Source organism: Heptranchias perlo, chromosome 1 (genome assembly GCF_035084215.1).
Source record: "Heptranchias perlo isolate sHepPer1 chromosome 1, sHepPer1.hap1, whole genome shotgun sequence".
NCBI classification, from domain to species: Eukaryota; Metazoa; Chordata; class Chondrichthyes; order Hexanchiformes; family Hexanchidae; genus Heptranchias; species Heptranchias perlo.
This window is the reverse complement of record NC_090325.1, coordinates 10,938,067-10,960,475: the sequence shown is the minus strand read 5'-3', so window position 1 is coordinate 10,960,475 and position 22,409 is coordinate 10,938,067. Positions and strand designations below refer to the sequence as shown.

General features: G+C 44.4%; 1 protein-coding gene across 2 annotated transcripts in view; it reads left to right on the top strand.

Annotated features, from left to right (window-relative positions):
* The window catches only part of LOC137316523 (dedicator of cytokinesis protein 2-like), a 1,021,473-nt gene that overhangs the window by 908,039 nt on the left and 91,025 nt on the right, over positions 1–22,409 (top strand). For both annotated transcript variants that reach the window (XM_067980505.1, XM_067980471.1), the window contains exon 37: positions 8,648–8,738. In XM_067980505.1, the coding sequence (XP_067836606.1) occupies positions 8,648–8,738 (91 nt within the window). The remainder of the gene's footprint in view (positions 1–8,647; positions 8,739–22,409) is intronic.

Here is a 22,409-nt window from a genome sequence, read left to right as displayed (position 1 = left end):
CAGCTCCCGGCAGGATTGGCCTGGGGCAGGGTGGGGGGAGGGAGAAGCCACCACTGCTCCCCCCGCCCCCCCCCCCCCCCCCCCTCCCCCCCGCTCAGGCCTCACATTAAAATAGCAGATCAGGCCTCAATGATGTCATCGGAGCCCAACCTGCATATTTCAAGATTTTAAAATTAAAGCGAATCAGATCGGGGCTGGAAAGGGGTGGATAATTCCCCCTCCCCATTCTGACTGCTCCCCACTCCTGGCCTCGGGGGGGGGGGGGTTAGTTAAAATCAAAGGGGGGTGATTTTAAACCCCAAGAACAGGTGGGTTGGGGGCGGGTGGGAGCTGAAAATAGTTGGGGTTTTTTTGGGTCGCGACCGCAAAGTTTTCGGACTTTGTATTCCCAGTGGGAAGCCTGTACTTTTACACGCCGAGGTTAAACCCGGAAATAAAGCCGGGTGGCGGTCGAGACCCAAAAAGTCAACTACTTTCAACTCCCACCCGCCCCCAACCCACCCGTTCTTGGGGTTTAAAATCACCCCCCAAGTGCTTGTACGCTAACATCAAGCGGAATTGTACGAAGGCCAAAGGATCGATTCAGTAAGGAGGGAGATTGCCTTGAAACGAACTACAATCTGAACGCTGAACTGCAGGTCGCTTAGTCCTGAGGCTGTGGAAGCCTCTGTAATGGGATTGCCTCATGCTACATTGCATATTAAAGCACTGCCATAGTAAACCAGGGGTAATGATTTAATATAGATTATTTTGCTCTTGTGCCTCTGGCAACATGGAGTTTCACCTCAGGAGATGAGTTTTCTTGCACAGACAAAGGCGCAGCGCTGCCGATGGGAAAAGTATAGGGATGCTGCAGGCTGCTGTTTTGCTGGGCCACAGGTGCGCTGAATTCTCCATCCCAAGTTAAAAGAAAGAACTTGCATCTAACGAAGCACCTTTCACAGCCTCCAGATGCCCCAAAGCGCTTTACAGCCAATGAAGTACTTTTGAAGTGCAGTCACTCTTGTAATGCAGGAAACACGGCGGCCAGTTTACACACAGCAAGGTCGCACAAACAGCAATGTGATCATGACCAAATAACCTGTTGATAGTGGTGTTGATTGAGGAATGAATATTGGCCAGGAGAGAACTCCCCCTGCTCTTCTTCACAATAGCATTATGGGATCTTTTATATCCATCTAAAATGGCAGACTGTGTCTTGGTTTAACATCTCACCCAAAAGAGTGCTTCCTCAGTACTGCACTAGGAGTGTCGGTCTAGATTTTGTGCTCAGGTCTCTGGAGTGGGACTGGAACTCACGACCTTCTGATTTTGAGGTGGTAGTGGTATCAGCTGAGGTATGGCTGACACAGCAATTTTTGTATTGCTGGACCATAAGGTCTTGTGTCCAGTGACGGTCCCTTCACATGGCAGGGAAGGGTCCCTGCAACAGGTTCCATAGACTAGGCTTGTATTCCCTCAGGTATAGAAGATTAAGGGGTTGATCTAATTGAGGTGTTTAAGATGGTTCAAGGATTTGATAGGGTAGATAGAGAGAAACTATTTCCCCTGGTGGGGGGAGTCCAGAACAAGGGGGCATAACCTTAAAATTAGAGCTAGAGTGTTCAGGGGTGATGTCAGGAAGCACTTCTTCACACAAAGGGTGGTGGAAATCTGGAACTCTCTCCCCCAAAAAGCTGTTGAGGCTGGGGGTCAATTGAAAATTTCAAAACTGAGATTGATAGATTTTTGTTAGGCAAGGATATTAAGGGTTACAGAACCAGGGTGGGTAAATGGAGTTAATATACAGATCAGCTATGATGTAGTTGAATGGCAGAACAAGCTTGAGGGGCTGAATGGCCTACAGTTGTTTCTATGTGATATAAGAGACCTTGTAAAAGGTTCAAAGAAGAACCACTATATTGATACTTTGCTTTAGGGCTCTTATTACCATGATAGGTTTGGAAAGCTGGGTGTTTTTACTTTAGAAAAGCAGAGACTAAGGATGATTTGGCTGAGGTGCTCAAAATAATTACGGAAAAGAAAAGACGTACATTTCTATCGCGCCTTTCACAACCTCAGGATGTCCCAAAGCGCTTTACAGCCAATGAAGTACTTTTCAAGTGTAGTCACTGTTGTAATGTAGGAAACGCGGCAGCCAATTTGCGCACAGCAAACATGAGACTCTATCCAACAAGATGACCTATTTGAGTTAGACACATTAGGGAGGCCCAGGGATATGCATATAAGTTTCATCAGCAAGAACTAGGTTGAATGTCAGGAAGTTTTTCTGTGGGCTGAGGGTTAGCGAGTTATGGAACAGGTTGCCGGCTCATGGTGGATTTGCTGCAAGTTTTCCAAAGAGAGCTGGACAAGGTCCTAGCTGCAGCCGATATCACAGCTTACGCAAGGTAGGTGAGACATTGGGCGATGTGTCTGATGGCCACTGGTCTCCTGGAACTTGTTTTGGTCAGCTTCAGGAGTCAGAGAGGAATTTCCCAGATTTTTTTTTTATTCCCCCTGATTTGGCCTAGTGTTTCACCTCAGGTTCTGTGTAGCTCGACAGGTAGCACATCTCGCCTCTGAGTCTCGATGGTTGTAGATTCAAGCCCCACTCCTGAGACTTGAGCACAAAATCTAGGTTAACACTTCAGTGCAAGTACTGAGGGAGTGCTGCACTGTCGGAGGTGCCGTCTTTCAGATGAGATGTTAAACCAAGGTCCTGTCTGCCTTCTCAGATCCCTTGGCACTATTTGAGGAAGAGCAGGGGAATTCTCCCTGTGGACCTGACTGATATTTATCCCTCAACCAACATCACTAAAAAACCGGTTTATCTGGTCATTGCTGTTTGTTGGAACTTGCTGTGTGGCACTCCCTCATTAATGTACTGGGGTGACAGCCTTGATTATATGCTCAAGTCTCTGGAGTGGGAGTTAAACAAGCTGCTAGATTTTCTCTACAGATCATCTACATTAACAGGATGGGCCTTTAACAGGTTAACAGGCCCCGGCACAGAGTGAGCAAAGCCTCATGTTTTTTATTGATCATCAGTGGTCCTTGTTACTTAGAAACAGATGGCTAAGAGCGTGCCTCTCAACCTCTTATTCTGCATTTATATTACAGAACTGTTGGCACTGTGGTACTCATTTCCTTAATGTCGTGGACTGCATGCCACACAGTATTGAGGTGAACAGCTGAGTGCAGGGTATTTTTTTGTGGGAGGGGGGGGGAGAGGGCGAATTACAGGTCGGGACTTTACTTGCTCATCGCGAGACCTTTCCTGACAGCTGAGAACGGTGCACACAAGCCAACCGGGAATCAAAATCCATCGCTACTCATAGAATCGTATAATCATGTGGAACGAAACAGCACAGAAGGAGGCCGTTCGGCCCATCGTGCCTGTGCCGACTCTTTGAAAGAGCGATCCAATTTGTCCCTGCAGATTTTTCCCCCTCAAGTGTTTATCCAATTCCCTTTTGAAGGTTACCATTGAATTTGCCTCCACCATCCTTTCAGGCAGCGTATTCCAGATCAAAACAACTTGCTGAGTAAAAGAATTTCTCCTGATCTTCCCCCTGGTTCTTTTGCCAATTACTCAGTCCAGAAACGGCTAGTGATGACGGGCGCCCCTGAAGCTCTGGTCACCAAGATGCAAAGGGAAAGATTCAAGCCCTAGAGGCCGTACAGAGAAGAACCACAAAACCTTTATCTGGAACTCACTCCCCCAAATGGCTGTGGATGCTGGGCCAGTTGAAACTCTGAAGGCGATTAAGGTGTCAAGGGATATGGAACAAAGGCGGGTTAATGGAGTTGAGGTAGAGATCAACCATAATCTAATTGAATGGCGGAACAAGGGCGATGTCAGGAAGCACTTCTTTACGCAAAGGGTAGTGGAAATCTGGAACTCCCCCAAAAAGCTGCTGAGGTTGAGGGTCAATTGAAAATTTCAAAGATGAGATTGTTAGATTTTTGTTAGGCAAGGGCATTAAGGGCGGGTAAATGGAGTTAAGATACATGATCTAATCGGATGGCCGAACAGGCTGGAGGGGCTGAATGGCCTACTGCTGTTCCTATGTTTCCATAAGAAAAATATTTGTACTCCCGCTCATCTATGAAAGTGAAAGAATATCTCACAGACCATGGGGTAAATCATGACTTTGTGCGATAGTGTGGAACGGGTGATAGCATGTCGGCAGCCCATATTACATCTCTCCCCATTTGCTATCACCCGATTTACACCATCGCTCAAAGTTAAGACCTGCCCTCAGGTGTGAAGCACATCTTCCATGGGTTTCGCTGGGTCTGCTATCAAAGCGGTGTCAGAAAGGACGAAATGAATTTCAAGCACTTCTTTACGAGTTTAGGCATAAATTGATAAGCATCTAACCCCTTAAACCGCCATTAAAATAAATAAATATAACAAACTAATCACTGCAGTTTGTTGAACCCAGTGGGAACACAAGGCACAGGGAGGCTGCTCAACGTGTGTTTGTGTCAAGTGAAGATGTGATTTATCTTGGCAGTGACACCGTCCCTGTTCCCCGTGGAAAAATAACTTCCTAACACTCACCTTCAAGGCTCACAGCTGAAGAATGGCAACTTGGATGAGGTACCAGCTTCCAAAGAATTGTCCCTCAACAACAGCCAATAAAGAAAAATCTGCATTTATACAGCACCTTTCATGACCTCAGGACGTCCCAAAGCGCTTTACAGCCAATTAAGTACCTTTTGAAGTGTAATCACCGTTGTCATGTAGGAAATGCAGCAGTCAATTTGCGCACAGCAAGATCCCACAAACAGCAACATGATAATGATCGGATAATCTGTTTTAATGATGTTGGTTGAAGGATCAATATTGGCCAGGACACAAAATGGTGCTGTGGAATCTTTTACATCCACCTGAGAGAGCAGACGAGTTTAACATCTCATCCAAAAGACAGCACCTTCAACAGCGCAGCACTCCCTCTGTACTCCACAGAAATGCGAGCCTAGATTATACACCGAGGTCTCAAAAGTAGGGCTTGAAACCACAACCTTCTGACTCAGAGGCACGAGTGCTACCACTGAGCCATGGTTGACACATGGGAAGAAATTTGACAGTTTCATTGCCTAAAAAAGGGGCAAGAAAAGGCCTGTTCCTAAAAATGTGTAACGTTCTTAATGCTTATCTTTGCTGAAAGAGAGAGATCCCTCAGAAGGAGTGAGTTGCCTCCAGTCAGCTCAACACGATGCCAATCTCCTGAAGCCCTGCTCTTCATCAAACTGAACGTCGTCGCTATGGTTTTAATTTCATTAGTAACAGCAATTGTGTTAAACATCTGCTAACACAAAATTGACTGATTACTCATGTTGACTGTCAGAACAAACAATTAACAGGGGAAGGTCACTCTTTGATTTTGTTTGCAGACTACGGCAGGTCTCTGACAGAAACTTATGCATTGTCAGTGAATTAGAATTCATATTGTGCCATCTAAAGGATTTTATGATGTTAATGAGGACCCACGGGCATGTACCAAGGACATCCTACAATTACTGTCACTTGTGTGTTTGATTATATTACCGAATTGATGCTTGCGGTGACACTACTACAATATTAATGATAAACAGGAGACTCTGTCATCAGAGAATGTCGTTTGTATTTTTTTGTGTTACTTTTCTCTATCCTCTCCTGAATACACTCAACCCTAATGGGGCACCGTTAACCCTTTGGTACCTCAACACTGTGGCTAGTCCTCATTGGCGAGCTTAGAGAAAGTGAACGTTTCCAGCCTTGAGAAGAGACACCTCAGAGAGAAATTTGTTGAGGTACGTAAGATACTCGAGGTAGAGAAAGTAACCAAGAGCAATACTTGTAGATACCCCAGGGCAGCAAGGCACGATAAGAGGGTATAATTTCAGAGTCGTGAAGGGAAAGTTTAGGACAGATGTCACAAAGTGTTCTTTTAGACAGAGGGTAATTAGCAGGATGGTAAGGTTGATAGCCTGGAAAGGTAAGATCAAGTGGGTCAAGGGCTTACTTCATCTAAACTGATCTTAAGACCTTGTATGAGCTGCCTAGTTGACTGTGGAAGGCATCACAGCTGAGCACAATCCTGTCCACACCCAATGTCCAAATGCATGGACTTCCCACCAGACGTCATTAGATGGTGACCAGCAGAAGGAACTCAGGGATATTAAGGCCAAAGTAGGGCACCTGGAATCTAGTCTGTCGTAAACTTGAGCTCATCCAAAACTCTGCTGCCCAAATAATAACTCGCATCAAGTCCCATTCATCCATCAGCCCTGTGCCCGCTGACCTACATTGGCTCCCGGTCCAGCAATGCCTGGATTTTAAAATTCTCATCCTTGTGTTCAAATCCCTCTACGACCTTACCCCTCCCCCTGCACCTCCCCCACCCATTTCTGTAAACTCCTCCAGCCCTACAACAGCCATGATCTTATTGAATGGCTGAGGGGCCGATTGGCCTACTCCTGCTCCTATTTCTTATGTTCTTATGTAACCCTTTGGGAACTCTGCATTCCTCTAATTCTGGCCTCTTGTGAATCCTCGATTTCCTTTACTTCGAGTCTACAACACGGAAACAGGCCATTCAGCCCAACTGGTCTATGCTTTACATGAGCCTCCTCCCTCCCTTCTTCATCAAACCCTATCAGTATAACCTTCTATTTCTTTCTCCCTCATGTGTTTATCCAGCTTCCTCTTAAAGGCATCTATACTATTTGCCTCAACCACTCCTTGTGGTAGTGAGTTCCACATTCTAACCGCTCTCTGGGTAAAGAAGTTTCTCCTGAATTCCCAATTGGATTTATTAGTGACTATCTTATATTTATGACCTCTAGTTTTAAACTCCCCCACAAGTGGAAGTATTTTCTCTACATCTACCCTATCAAACCCTATCATTATCTTAAAGACCTCAATCAGGTCACCCCCCAACCTTCTCTTTTCTAGGGAAAAGAGTCCCAGCCTGTTCAGCCTTTTTCTGATAAGTACATCTTCTCAGTTCTGGTATCATCCCAGTAAATCTTAATTGCACCTTCTCCAATGCCTCTATATCCTTTTTATAATATGGAGACGAGAACTGTTCACAGTACTCCAAGTGTGGTCTAACCAAGGTTCTATACAATTTTAACATAACTTCTCTGCTTTTCATAGAATCATAGAATCATAGAAGTTACAACATGGAAACAGGCCCTTCGGCCCAACATGTCCATGTCGCCCAGTTTATACCACTAAGCTAGTCCCAATTGCCTGCACTTGGCCCATATCCCTCGATACCCATCTTCCCCATGTAACTGTCCAAATGCTTTTTAAAAGACAAAATTGTACCCGCCTCTACTACTGCCTCTGGCAGCTCGTTCCAGACACTCACCACCCTTTGAGTGAAAAAATTGCCCCTCTGGACCCTTTTGTATCTCTCCCCTCTCACCTTAAATCTGTGCCCCCTCGTTATAGACTCCCCTACCTTTGGGAAAAGATTTTGACTATCGACCTTATCTATGCCCCTCATTATTTTATAGACTTCTATAAGATCACCCCTTAACCTCCTACTCTCCAGGGAATAAAGTCCCAGTCTGTCTATCCCTCTAGAAATGAACCCCAGTGCTTTGTTTGCCTTTTTTTATTAACCTGCTTTGCTACTTTTAGTGATTTCTGTATCAGTACCCCGAGATCCCTCTGCTCCTCGACCCCATTTAGACTCTTATTACCCAAGCAGTATGTGGTCCCCTTATTCTTCCCACCAAAATGCACCACCTCACACTTATCTATATTGAAATTCATTTGCAAATTATACGCCCATTCTGCAAGTTTATTAATGTCTTCATGCATTTTGACGCATTCCTCCTTTGTATTAACTACACCCACAATTTGGTGTCATCCTCAAATTTTGAAATTGTACTTCCCCACCATTGGCAGCCGAGCTGTCAGCCGTCTAGGCCCTAAGCTCTGGAATTCCCTCCCTGAACCTCTCCACCTCTCTCTCCTCCTTTAAGACGCTCCTTAAAACCTGTCTCTTTGACCAAGCTTTTGATCACCTGTCCTAATATCCCTTTTTTGAACTTGGTGCCAATTTCTTTTGTCCGATGATGTGAAGCGGCTTAGGACGTTTTGCTACGTTAGAGGCGCTATATAACTGCGAGCAATTGTTGTATGGCTCTTGTAAGCCCGCACGTCACCAGGAAAAAACAAAGTAAAGAGCCAACACCCATCGTAGTGCAAAGCATCAGCAAGGTTAAAAAGATTAAAAGAGAAGACAAGATAAATCAGGGCATAGTGAGTAGGAGATGGCAGATTGGTTTTAAAAGCTGGAGGAGTGAAGGATGTGCAACCCAGCACAACCCACATTGCCAGTAGTCAGAAAGTGCATCCAGTAACCCTCTCACCATAAACATGTGGATCAGCTGCCTCGGTCCTAAGCTCTGGAATTCCCTCCCCAAACCTCTCCACCTCTCTACCTCTCTCTCCTCCTTTAAGACGCTCCTTAAAACCCACCTCTTCACCTGTCCTAATGTCTCCTTACGTGGCTCAGTGTCAAGTTTTGTTTGATGACTGCTCCTGCGAAGCGCCTTGCGATGTTTCACTACGCTAAAGGCGCTATATAAATGCAAGTTGTTGTTGTTACCCAGTGTAACCATCTAACCAGTTTTCTCCTCTCTGCCTCCCTCCCAGGTACTTGTATAAACTCCGGGATTTGCACATCTCCTATGATAATTTCACAGAGGCAGCCTACACTCTGCTCCTGCATGCAAAATTATTGAAGGTAAACAACCAAAATGTTTCCGGACTAAAGATAAATGAGCCGCAGGACTGCTAAATCGGGAATCAACATCACAGTTGGTTCTCTGACTGGCTGGGCACCACCGAGCCTTTGATGAGATAGTAATATCTCACCGGTCCGGTTATGGTTCAGCAAAGTGTCAGATTAAAAGGAACTGAATGGTGCAGAATTCAGAAAAATAAATGGAAATTTCCGAGGGGTTTAAATAGAGTAGATTAATAGGGAAACTGTATCCATTGGCAGGAGGGTCGATAACCAGAGGGCAAATGATTTAAGGTAATTGGCAAAAGAACCAGCAGATTCAATAGTAACTTTCAAAAGGGAATTGGATAAATACTTGAAAGAGAGAAATTCTGCAGGGCTACGGGGAAAGAGCAGGGGAGAGTGGGACTAATTGGATAGCTCTTTCAAAGAAACGGCACAGGCACAATGGACCAAATGGCCTCCTTCTGTGCTGTATGATTCTATGCTGATTCTAAATGTGTTCCACTGGTGAGGCTGGAAGTGCAGATGTGAATTTTACTGTGGTAAATGCAGAATAATTATATTTTTCCCTTTAATTGTCATCCCCAATCTTCAAATAAAGACATTGATTCACAATGGGGTTTGGTCAACACAAACATCAGTGGCTCTCCTACCTATCCTGTCATATGGGTCACCACACCCAATCTCGATTCTATCACCTGACATCTGTATGTTTATTAACAAGGTTTAGAACATAGGGATGAACCAAGAATGAGAAAAGGCCATTTGACCCAGCAAAGCTCATCCCCCAATACCCATAGGAACTTAGGAACAGGAGTAGGCCATTCAGCCCCTCGAGCCTGCTCCGCCATTTAATTAGATCATGGCTGATCTGTACCTCGACTCCATTTGCTCGCCTTAGCTCCATATCCCTTGATACGAAAGGCATCAAGGGGTATGGGGAGAGAGCGGGAATATGGTATTGAGATAAAGGATCAGCCATGATCATATTGAATGGCGGAGCAGGCTCTAAAGGCCGTATGGCCTACTCCTTCTCCTATTTTCTATGTTTCTATCCTTACCTAACAAACATCTAATGATCTCAGTCTTGCAATACACAATGGTCCCAGGATCTGCAGCCTTTTGGGGGTAGAGAATTCCAGATTTCTATTTCCATCCTAGCATCCAAACGTGTTTCGAACGTCGCTAATATCTGCATCTCTATTACCGTCGGGAAGGTTAATCCTACTATACCTCACTCTTATTGCAAAGAATTTCCTTCCGATACCCGATCTAAGTTGATTTATATTGTTTTTGACAAGGCCCCACTTGTCAGACTGGTCAGAAAAATAAAAGCCCATGGGATCCAAGGGAAAGTGGCTAGTTGGATCCAAAATTGGCTCAGTGGCAGGAAGCAAAGGGTAATGGTAGATGGGTGTTTTTTTGACTGGAACGCTGTATCCAATGGGGTTCCGCAAGGCTCAGTACTCGGTCCCTTGCTTTTTGTGGTATATATTAATGATTTAGACTTAAATGTAGGGGGCATAATTAAGAAGTTTGCAGATGATACAAAAATTGGCCGTGTGGTTGATAGTGAGGAGGAAAGCTGTAGATTGCAAGAAGATATCAATGGACTGGTCAGGTGGGCAGAAAAGTGGCAAATGGAATTCAATCCAGAGAAGTGTGAGGTATGCATTTGGGGAGGGCAAACAAGGTAAGGGAATACACAATAAAGGGAGGACACTGAGAGGTGTAGAGGAACAGAGGGACCTTGGAGTACATGTCCAAAAATCTTTGAAGGTAGCAGGACAGGTAGATAAGGTGGTTAAAAAGGCATACGGGATACTTTCCTTTATTAGCCAGGGCATAGAATATAAGAGCAGGGTGGTTATGCTAGAACTGTATAAAGCACTGCTTAGGGTACTGCATACAGTTCTGGTCACCACATTACAGGAAAGATGCGATTGCACTAGAGAGGGTACAGAGGAGATTTACGAGGATATTGCCAGGACTGGAGAATTTTAGCTATGAGGAAAGATCAGACAGGCTGGGGTTGTTTTCTTTGGAACAGAAGAGGCTGAGGGGAGATTTAGTTGAGGTTTATAAAATTATGAGGGGCCTAGAAAGAGTGGATAGGAAGGACCTGTTTCCCTTGTCGGAGAGGTCAGTAACTAGGGGGCGTAGATTTAAAGTGATTGGTAGAAGGATTAGAGGGGAGTTGAAGAGAAATTTTTTCACCTAGAGGGTGGTGGGGATCTGGAACTCACTGCCTGAGAGGGTGGTAGAGGCAGAAACCCTCAACTTATTTTAAAAAATACTTGGATATGCACTTGAAGTGCCGTAACCTACAAGCCTAGGGACCAAGAGCTGAAAAGAGGGATTAGGCTGGATAGCTCTTTTTCGGCCAGTACAGACACATTGCCGCAAATTTCTATGATTCTATGATAATTTCTGCTCCTGATATCCGAACTGCTTTTAAAGTAATGTTTATACTTAACTTTATCCAACCATTTAATATTTTGTATACTTCAACTTGTGCCCTTGCGACCCCCTTAGTCATCTTCTTTGTAGCCTCTAGACTAAGCTTCATTGTACCATTTTCTCACAACTCATTCCCCTTACTGGAATTATTCTTCTTGCTGTTCTTTGCACCTTCTCCAGTCCGCACATCCCTCTTCTAATCTGCGTTAAACAACTTCAGTGTAACCTCAAATAGAAACAGAAAATGCTGGAGAAGCTCAGCCAGTCAGGCTGTGGAGAAAGAAACAGAGTTAACGTATCAGGTCGAAGACCTTTCATCAGAACTTCAGTATAACCTTAGTAGACTTGTATTCTACTGTGCTGGTTCTGTGTGTGTGTGTGTGTGTGTGTGTATTTTGGTTGCGAGGGGGATGTAAGCCAGGTCATCAGGAGAACTCTTTCTGCTCTTCTTCGAAATAGTGCCATGGGATCTTTGACAATGGCCTAAACAGGCAGACAGGGCCTTGGTTTAATGTTTAATGTCTCATTCGCATCATTCTGGATTGTGTGTTCGAATTCTGGAAGGGGGCTTGAACCCACATTCTTCTGATTTAGAGGTGAGAATGGTATCAACTGAGCGAAGCTAACATTATCAGAGTGTTGAACCTGCTGATCCCGGTCCAGCAACACCTCAAATTTAAAATTCTCATTCTTTTATTCAAATCCCTCCAAGGCCCCACCCCTCTCTATCTCTGTATCCTCCTCCAGCCATGAAACCCTCCGAGATCTCTACGCTCCTCCAATTCTGGCCTCTTGCGAATCCCCGATTTCCTTCCCCCCACCATTGGCGGCCATGCCATCACCTACCTGGGTCCCAAGCTCTAGAATTCCCTCCCTAAACCTCACCAACTCTCTACCTCTCTCTCCTCCTTTAAGACGCTTCTTAAAACCTATCTCTTTGGCCAAGCTTTTGGTCACCTGTCCTAATATCTCCTTCTGTGTGGCTCGGTGTCAATTTTTGTTTGATTGCGCTCCTGTGAAGCGCCTTGAGATGTTTTACGACGTTAAAGGCGCTATATAAATGCAAGTTGTTGTTGCTGTTGTTCATCCGACAGCCAGAGAAACAGTGGCGATGGATAGTGTCACCAAATTAAAAGATGGCCCGAATAGCTATCTGGCAAATGAATGTAAGGAATCTTACAACACCAGGTTATAGTCCAACAGTTTTATTTGAAAATCACAAGCTTTCGGAGGCTTTCTCCTTCGTCACTTCACCTGACGAAGGAGAAAGCCTCCGAAAGCTTGCGATTTTCAAATAAAACTGTTGGACTATAACCTGGTGTTGTAAGATTCCTTACATTTGTCCACCCCAGTCCATCACCGGCATCTCCACATCATGGCAAATGAAGCAACTGAGGAGTATAAGAGATAGGGTACAACATGCTAATGCTTGAATCTTGGGCCGGCCAGATAGGCATCAATGACCTCTTCTGCTCCTCACGTTCCTTTGTTTTGCCGTGTATCAGGTACGCCCACACAAAGTTGCACAGTGTCCTCCATGGCGCTGAAGGTACTGTTGCCAGAGGCTTGCTGAATGATTCATGACTGCACTCTGCATCTTTAAATCAGACGTGCATTTTCTTTTATTGACTGGGAGAAGGAATCTACAATATGTGCACGTTTGTTGGGTGCTGAATTTTGAAAGGGTACAGCAGAGGTGAGAGCCAAATAAGGACAGCCTCTAGCTCAAGCAGGTCTCCAGTCAAGGGTGATTACTGGCCCCCGCTCATTCTCCTTCAGATCAATGAATACAATCACTATGTTAATTATTTTGAATTGCAACTAGAACTGCAGGGGCCAAGAGGTTACCTTCATGGAAAATATGTTGAGTTTCCAGCTTTACAAGACTACTTTCCCAGCAGGTTTAACCCTTTCAGCCCTGTAACTGCCACTCGCATTGAGTTTGGCATTTTTGTTTCCTTTTATGCCCCCAATCCACCCCTCACCCCTCACCCCCCCCCACCCCCGAAGGTGCTAACTCATGCCAGGATGCACTGGGTGATGGGGAAACCCTCTGGGGGTAACTCATCCAAGTTCCTGCTCTTCATGTCCGAACCTGGACAGCGCGTCACAGCAAGTTGTTCGACCGTGGTCATGGGATGGGGTACTATCACAGCAGACCTCCATCCTGTTCTCAACCGACATCTATACACATGTATCTTTCAGCAAGAGAGCAAACAGAGGTAGGAACTCTGGCTGATTCCCACCTCCCCCCCCCCAACCCCCATCATCACAGTGAGACCAATTTTAGTGCCCTAACCAGCACACCAGCTGTTATCACCAAACTAGGTAACCTGAGACCATTTTTTATTATTCATTCTCGGGATATGGGCATCACTGGCACAGCTGGCATTTATTGCCCATCCCTAGTCGTCCCTTGAGAAGGTGGTGGTGTGTCTTGTTCTTGAATCGCTGCAGGGATATGTGGTGAAGGTTCTCCCACAATGCTGTTAGGCAGGGTGTTCCAGGATTTTGACCCAGCGATGATGAAGGAACGGCCGATATATATCACAGTCGGGATGGTGTGTGACTTGGTGGTGATGGTGTTCCTGTGCACCTGCTGCCCTTGTCCTTCTTGGTGGTGGAGGTCGCAGGTTTGGGAGGTGCTGCTGAAGAAGCTTTCAGGCGAGTTACTGCAGTTCATCCTATAGATAGTACACACTGTAGCTGCGGTATGCCAATGGTGGAGGGAATGCACGTTTAAGCCAGTGTATGGGATGCCGATCAAGTGGACTTCTGGCTTGTATGGTTCTACCATCAAGGGAGCTCACACTGCTTTTTATTTAATGGGAGGTTATTGGGCCCATTGGGTGAAGCTCTTCTCATCTTCTTCTATTCATATTGGAGTTAGTACTGCTCTCTTTTTTTGTCGTGAATTTTGTGCTCAGTAAGATGAGCAATGTTAGTACGGGTGCGGGAGTGGATCTCGCTAGATTGCTCTTACATAGAGCCTGCACGGACTTGATGGGCCAAATGGCCTCCTTCCGTGCTGTAACCTTTCTATGATTCTATGGTGACTGAATGATCCCTACTTAAGTATGAACATCAATCACTTCCAGGTTAGGTGTAACACAGTTAGATGCAACGTAAAGCTGCCTCTACTCTGCTGTAAAAATGTGCCAAAGCCCAGGCTTCAGAAGAGGCTTGCTGCGACCTTGTTACATTTCCTAGTTGAGCTATCCTGTGGCTTCTGGAAATGAAACCGCCCGTTTGTACTGTGGGCTCATGGTTACTAGGAACTAGATTGAAACTGCCCAACTCATTTCTTATAGCCAGTGGGCTATTTTGTCTCATTAGTCTGGGATGGATCTGAATACTGATCCAAGAGGTGACAGGCAAGTATCTAACCCACTGTGCAATGTCCAATCCCCCCAAACCTCATTCTGTTTATTTCGGGGACTTTTCAGGTTGACCCAGTTCCACTTATCCTGGAAAATTAGAGGCCGATGTATAGCCGAGGCTAACATTTCCTAGCAACTGAGACATTGGCAAAGGCTTGGTAGGAATCGGCTCTTTTGGCAAAGGTTTAGAAGAAATTCAGAAGATACATAGAATTACAGAGAATGTACAGCACAGAAACAGGCCATTTGGCCCAACAGGTCCATGCTGGTGTTTATGCTCCGCATGAGCCTCCTCCCATCCTTCTTCATCTAACCCCGTCAACATATCCTTCTATTTCTTTCTCCCTCATGTATTTATCTAGCTTCTCCTTAAATGCATCTATGCTATTTGCCTCAACTACTCCTTGTGATAGCGAGTTCCACATTCTAACCACTCTCTGGGTAAAGAAGTTTCTCCTGAATTCCCTATTGGATTTATTAGTGACGATCTTATGTTTATGGTCCCTAGTTCTGGTCTCCCCCACAAGTGGAAACATCTTCTCCACATCTACCCTATCAAAACCCTTTCATAATCTTAAAGACCTCTTTCAGGTCACCCTCAGTCTTCTCTTTTGTGGAGAAAAGAGCCCCAGCCTGTTCAGTCTTTCCTGATAAGTATAACCTCTCAGTTCTGGTATCATCCTAGTCAATCTTTTTTGCACCTTCTCCAGTGCCTCTATATCCTTTATATAATCTGGAGACCAGAACTGTTCACAGTACTCCAAGTGTGGTCAATCAAAATTCTATACAAGTTTGACATAACGTCTCTGCTTTTCAATTTTATCACTCTAGAAATGAACCCCAGTGCTTGGTTTGCCTATTTTATGGTCTTATTAACCTGCATCGCTACTTTTAGTGATTTGTGTATCTGTACCCCCAAATCCCTCTACCCCATTTAGACTCTTATTTTCCAAGGAGTATGTGGCTTCCTTAATCTTCCTACCAAAATGTAACTCCTCACAGTTATCTATATGGAAATTCATTTGCCAATTACATGCAAGTTCATTAATGTCTTTCTGTATTTTGTCGTAGTCCTCAGTCTCAACTACTCCCCCCAACTTGGTGTCGTCTGCAAATTTTGAAATTTTGAAATTTCTGATTCCCAAGTCCAAATCATTTATGTAAATAGTGAACAACAGTGGTCCCAACACTGATCCTTGTGAATAGAAATAATTTACAAGACAGAAAAAAAAGACTGCAAGCCAGTCAGCCTTTGATGTTAGGGCAAGCACATTGTAGATAGGTGGTTCAGCAGCTAGAGTTTAAGATGTATAATTTGAGTTTGTTCATTTGATTTGAGTCTATAATAGGGTTAGTAGGATTGTGAGAAGATCTCCAAGACAAGAAGCTGCACCCGAGGAGTTACTATTTGCTAGAGTTTCATCTTCTCCAAACTCCTCGTTGGGATGAACAACTTCTTTTTATTTTTCTTTCTTCTCTTTCTTTTTTATGCTTTTGCATTTAAATCAAGGTGAGCTAATCGTAAAGTCTGTTTAATTATCGCAAAAATTGGGAGCTTGATAGCATTTAAAGGTGAATTTTATTGGTAGGCCAAGGTGAAAGGTCAGGGCTTTAGGCCCCAGGAGAGTGAAGCACTCTGGCCTATCAGTACAAATGAGCCACCTCTAATAAATAATCTGCGTTGTGTTGTCGCAATTGTTACCGTCTTGTATGTGCGCTTGCTCTCTCTCTCTCTCTCTTATTCTCTCCATCTCTCTCTCTCTCTCTCACTCTCTCTTCCTCTCTCTCATTCTCTCACTCTCTCAATTAAGCACATCAGTTAGCTAAATGTGATTAAAAAGAGTTTTTCTTTGCCACTGAAGTAGTTTCATCAAATTGATCAAACTTGGCGGCTCACCACCACCTTCTCAAGGGCAATTAGGGATGGGCAATAAATGCCGGCCTCACCAGCGACGCCCACATCCCATGAACGAATAAAAAATATATTGAAGATAGAAAATAGACATTTCTCAGCAAATCAAAAGTCACAGATACCAAATCATCAGTCTTACAATTCTTTTCTTGCTCCCTATATGTTATGGGGTACAAAATATAATGTTCGGAAACAAAATATTATACATTAAAAATGGTAGGTCGGCCACAAATGTATTGAAAGTTCCGATGTCGACCTGGTCCGATGGATAATCCCATTATAAAAGTGTCCACACGTACCTGCAATACCTGTTACACCTGTAGGTGGTGGTGTCTTCGGGGTTTTCAATGTTAAGCTTTGCTAACGTTGATAACAACTTAACATTTTACACCATGAGGCGTTCAGAATTGAACAGGTTGAAATCTCTCTGTGTTTGTTGAACAAAATCGGGACCTCTTCAAATTTGAAATATCAGAATATTTTCACGGTTTGAAAAATTGGGAACTGTTAAAAAGTAAATAAAATCGGGGCTTACATAATTGCTAAAACATTGCTGCTTCTTCAACAACAACAACTACTTGCATTTATATAGGGCCTTTAACATTGTAAAACGTCCCAAGGTGCTTCACAGGAACGGTTATCAAACAAAATTTCACATCGAGCCACTTAAGGAGGTATTAGGACAGATGACTAAAAGCTGGGTCAAAGAGGTGGGTTTTAAGGAGCGTCTTAAAGGAGGAGAGAGTGGCAGATGAGGAAGAGATTTTAGGGAGGGAATTCCAGAGCTTAGGGCCTAGGCAGCTGAAGGCACGGCCGCCAATGGTGGAGCGATTAAAATCGGGGATGCGCAAGAGGCAAGAATTGGAGGAGCGCAGAGATCTCGGGGAGTTGTAGGAGGAGGTTACAGAGATAGGGAGGGGCGAGGCCATAGAGGGATTTGAAAAACAAGGAAGAGAATTTTAAAATCAAATGCTAGAGGAATTGGGGTTTTGTCATTTGGAGACCCCCTCACTAAAGTAGTTTCTGTCCACCCACACTCCCTTCTGAAGTACTTCCTCTCCTCGAGATGAAGTAGATTTTCAAAACTACTGAGGTATTTTCATCCCAACCCAGACAGAGCACTGAGGTACTTTTCACCCCTTCAATTCCATTCCCACACCCTGCCCATTGTGGTAGCTTTCACATCCCTACCACTTCTCCACCCAGTCCCTTTCTCTAACCACTGCCACCCTCGTCTCCCCATGCCTTTTGGTAGGAAAAATAATGAGGCCACATATGACTTGGATAATAAGCGTCTGTACTGGAGACACGATGTAACCCTCCCTTCTCCCCTCCACCCCTCCTCACCTCTACCCTTTCCTTCCCCCTGCTCCCTTCCTCTGCTTTGGTCCAATTTTTCTTCCACCTTCTAACCCTGCTTGGCCTGAAGACAGCTCCTTGGCCTTGACTACCCATACACAATGGGAGAACGATTAATTAGTAGGAGGAAGAAGAGTGGAATGGCTATAGTGATAGGGGATTCAATTGTAAGGGGACCAGATAGGCGTTTCTGTGGCCGAAAAGTGACTCCAGGATGGGATGTTGCCTCCCTGGTGCTAGGGTCAAGGTTGTTGTGGAGCGGCTGCAGGACATTCTAGAATCATAGAATCATAGAAGTTTACAACATGGAAACAGGCCCTTCGGCCCAACATGTCCATGTCGCCCAGTTTATACCACTAAGCTAGTCCCAGTTGCCTGCACTTGGCCCATATCCCTCTATACCCATCTTACCCATGTAACTGTCCAAATGCTTTTTAAAAGACAAAATTGTACCCGCCTCTACTACTGCCTCTGGCAGCTCGTTCCAGACACTCACCACCCTTTGAAAAAATTGCCCCTCTGGACCCTTTTGTATCTCTCCCCTCTCACCTTAAATCTATGCCCCCTCATTATAGACTCCCCTACCTTTGGGAAAAGATTTTGACTATCTACCTTATCTGTGCCCCTCATTATTTTATACACTTTGAAAAGATCACCCCTATACCTCCTGCTCTCCAGGGAAAAAAGTCTCAGTCTATCCAACCTCTCCCTATAAGTCAAACCATCAAGTCCCGGTAGCATCCTAGTAAATCTTTTCTGCACTCTTTCTAGTTTAATAATATCCTTTCTATAATAGGGTGACCAGAACTGTACACAGTATTCCAAGTGTGGCCTTACTAATGTCTTGTACAACTTCAACAAGACATCCCAACTCCTGTATTCAATGTTCTGACCAATGAAACCAAGCATGCTGAATGCCTTCTTCACCACCCTATCCACCTGTGACTCCACTTTCAAGGAGCTATGAACCTGTACTCCTAGATCTCTTTGTTCTATAACTCTCCCTAACGCCCTACCATTAACGGAGTAGGTCCTGGCCCGATTCGATCTACCAAAATGCATCACCTCACATTTATCTAAATTAAACTCCATCTGCCATTCATCGGCCCACTGGCCCAATTTATCAAGATCCCATTGCAATCCTAGATAACCTTCTTCACTGTCCACAATGCCACCAATCTTGGTGTCATCTGCAAACTTACTAACCATGCCTCCTAAATTCTCATCCAAATCATTAATATAAATAACAAATAACAGCGGACCCAGCACCGATCCCTGAGGCACACCGCTGGTCACAGGCCTCCAGTTTGAAAAACAACCCTCTACAACCACCCTCTGTCTTCTGTCGTCAATCCAATTTTGTATCCAATTGGCTACCTCACCTTGGATCCCGTGAGATTTAACCTTATGTAACAACCTACCATGCGGTACCTTGTCAAAGGCTTTGCTAAAGTCCATGTAGACCACGTCTACTGCACAGCCCTCATCTATCTTCTTGGTTACCCCTTCAAAAAACTCAATCAAATTTGTGAGACATGATTTTCCTCTCACAAAACCATGCTGACTGTTCCTAATCAGTCCCTGCCTCTCCAAATGCCCGTAGATCCTGTCTCTCAGAATACCCTCTAACAACTTACCCACTACAGATGTCAGGCTCACCGGTCTGTAGTTCCCAGGCTTTTCCCTGCCGCCCTTCTTAAACAAAGGCACGACATTTGCTACCCTCCAATCTTCAGGCACCTCACCTGTAGCTGTCGATGATTCAAATATCTCTGCTAGGGGACCCGCAATTTCCTCCCTAACCTCCCATAACGTCCTGGGATACATTTCATCGGGTCCCAGAGATTTATCTACCTTGATGCGCGTTAAGACTTCCAGCACCTCCCTCTCTGTAATATGTACACTCCTCAAGACATCACTATTTATTTCCCCAAGTTCCCTAACATCCATGTCTTTCTCAACCTTAAATACCGATGCGAAATATTCATTTAGGATCTCACCCATCTCTTGTGGTTCCGCACATAGATGACCTTGTTGATCCTTAAGAGGCCCTACTCTCTCCCTAGTTACTCTTTTGCCCTTTATGTATTTGTAGAAGCTCTTTGGATTCACCTTTGCCTTATCTGCCAAAGCAATCTCATGTCCCCTTTTTGCCCTCCTGATTTCTCTCTTAACTCTACTCCGGCAATCACTATACTCTTCAAGGGATCCACTTGATCCCAGCTGCCTATGCATGTCATATGCCTCCTTCTTCTTTCTGACTGGGGCCTCAATCTCCCGAGTCATCCAAGGTTCCCTACTTCTACCAGCCTTGCCCTTCACTTTATAAGGAATGTGCTTACCCTGAACCCTGGTTAACACACTTTTGAAGGCCTCCCACTTACCAGACGTCCCTTTGCCTGCCAACAGACTCTCCCAATCAACTTCTGAAAGTTCCTGTCTAATACCATCAAAATTGGCCTTTCCCCAATTTAGAATTTTAACTTTTGGGCCAGACCTATCCTTCTCCATAGCTATCTTAAAACTAATGGAATTATGATCACTGGTCCCAAAGTGATCCCTCACTAACACTTCTGTCACCTGCCCTTCCTTATTTCCCAAGAGGAAGTCAAGTTTTGCCCATATAGACTCCGTGGGCAAACCCTCGGATATATCCTCTCTCACTACTGCCGTGATGTTCTCCCTAATCAAGAACGCAACTCCCCCTCCTCTCTTACCTCCTGCTCCATCTTTCCTATAGCATCTGTACCCTGGAACATTGAGCTGACAGTCCTGCCCCTCCCTTAGCCATGTTTCAGTAATAGCTATAACATCCCAGTCCCATGTACCCATCCATGCCCTGAGTTCATCTACCTTGCCCATCAGACTTCTTGCATTGAAATAAATGCAGTTTAATCTAGACTTCCCTTGGTCTTTGCCCTGCTTTCTCAGACCATCTGTCCGGTCATGTTTTGTACATGAGGGTGAGGGTGAACAGCCAGTAGTCGTGGTCCATATCGGTACCAACGACATAGGTAAAAAAAGGGATGTGGTCCTGCAAGGTGAATTTAAGGAGTTAGGAGATAAATTAAAAAGCAGGACTTCAAAGGTAGTGATCTCAGGATTACTACCAGTGCCATGTGCTAGTGAGTATAGGAATAGGAGAATAGACCGATGACACAAAGATTGGTGGCGTTGTAAGCAGTGTAGATGAAAACATAAAATTACAAAGGGATATTGATAGATTAGGTGAATGGGCAAAATTGTGGCAAATGGAATTTAATGTAGACAAATGTGAGGTCATCCACTTTGGATCAAAAAAGGATAGAACAGGGTACTTTCTAAATGCTAAAAACTGTGGATGTCTAAAGGGACTTAGGGGTTCAGGTACATAGATCATTGAAGTATCATGAACAGGTGCAGAAAATAATCAAGAAGGCTAATGGAATGCTGGCCTTTATATCTAGAGGACTGGAGTACAAGGGGACAGAAGTTATGCTGCAGCTATACAAAACCCTGGTTAGACCGCATCTGGAGTACTGTGAGCAGTTCTGGGCACCGCACCTTCGGAAGGACATATTGGCCTTGGAGGGAGTGCAGCGTAGGTTTACTAGAATGATACCCGGACTTCAAGGGTTAAGATACGAGGAGAGATTACACAAATTGGGGTTGTATACTCTAGAGTTTCGAAGATTAAGGGGTGATCTGATCAAAGTTTATAAGATATTAAGGGGAACGGATAGGGTGGATAGAGAGAAACTATTTCCACTGGTTGGGGATTCTTGGAGTAGGGGGCAGTCTAAAAATTAGATCCAGACCTTTCAGGAGCGAGATTAGAAAACATTTCTTCACACAAAGGGTGGTAGAAGTTTGGAACTCTCTTCCGCAAACGGCAATTGATACTAGCTCAATTGCTAAATTTAAATGTGAGATAGATAGCTTTTTGGCAACCAAAGGTATTAAGGGATATGGGCCAAAGGCAGGTATATGGAGTTAGATCACAGATCAGCCATGATCTTATCAAATGGTGGAGCAGGCACAAGGGGCTGAATGGCCTACTCCTGTTCCTATGTTCCTATGTTCTGGTACCTTCCAGAGAGAATGAACAAACTTGGGCCTTACCTACTAAAAGTTGAACAAAGAGACTGACCTATCAGGCTAGAGAATCGGTTTTTATACTTCATATTAATATCCCAAAACTCAAGAAAATATCAAACTAACTGACATTTCTGCTGCAGGACGTGTTGGTAGTAAAGAGCTCCTGTTTTATGTGCCATGTCTAAATGCAGATCTTTTTATGCAGACATGCTCTCCTTATTTGAATGATTTTTTAAAATTTGAATGATGGTTCAGTCCTTCGATGATTTCTCTCCTTTATTTACCCTTCCTCTGCTGTTCATGTTTTTTTTGTATTCTCTCTCAGATAATTACGAATGAAAGAGAATTTAATTGCCCCAATCACCCGGAACATATTGTAAAATAAACAAGCAATGCACAATTTCAGATATAAAGTTTTGCTTGTCATACCTACAGTTCATGACATTAGAGAGGTCAATAAAGAGCAGGAGAGAAGATGAG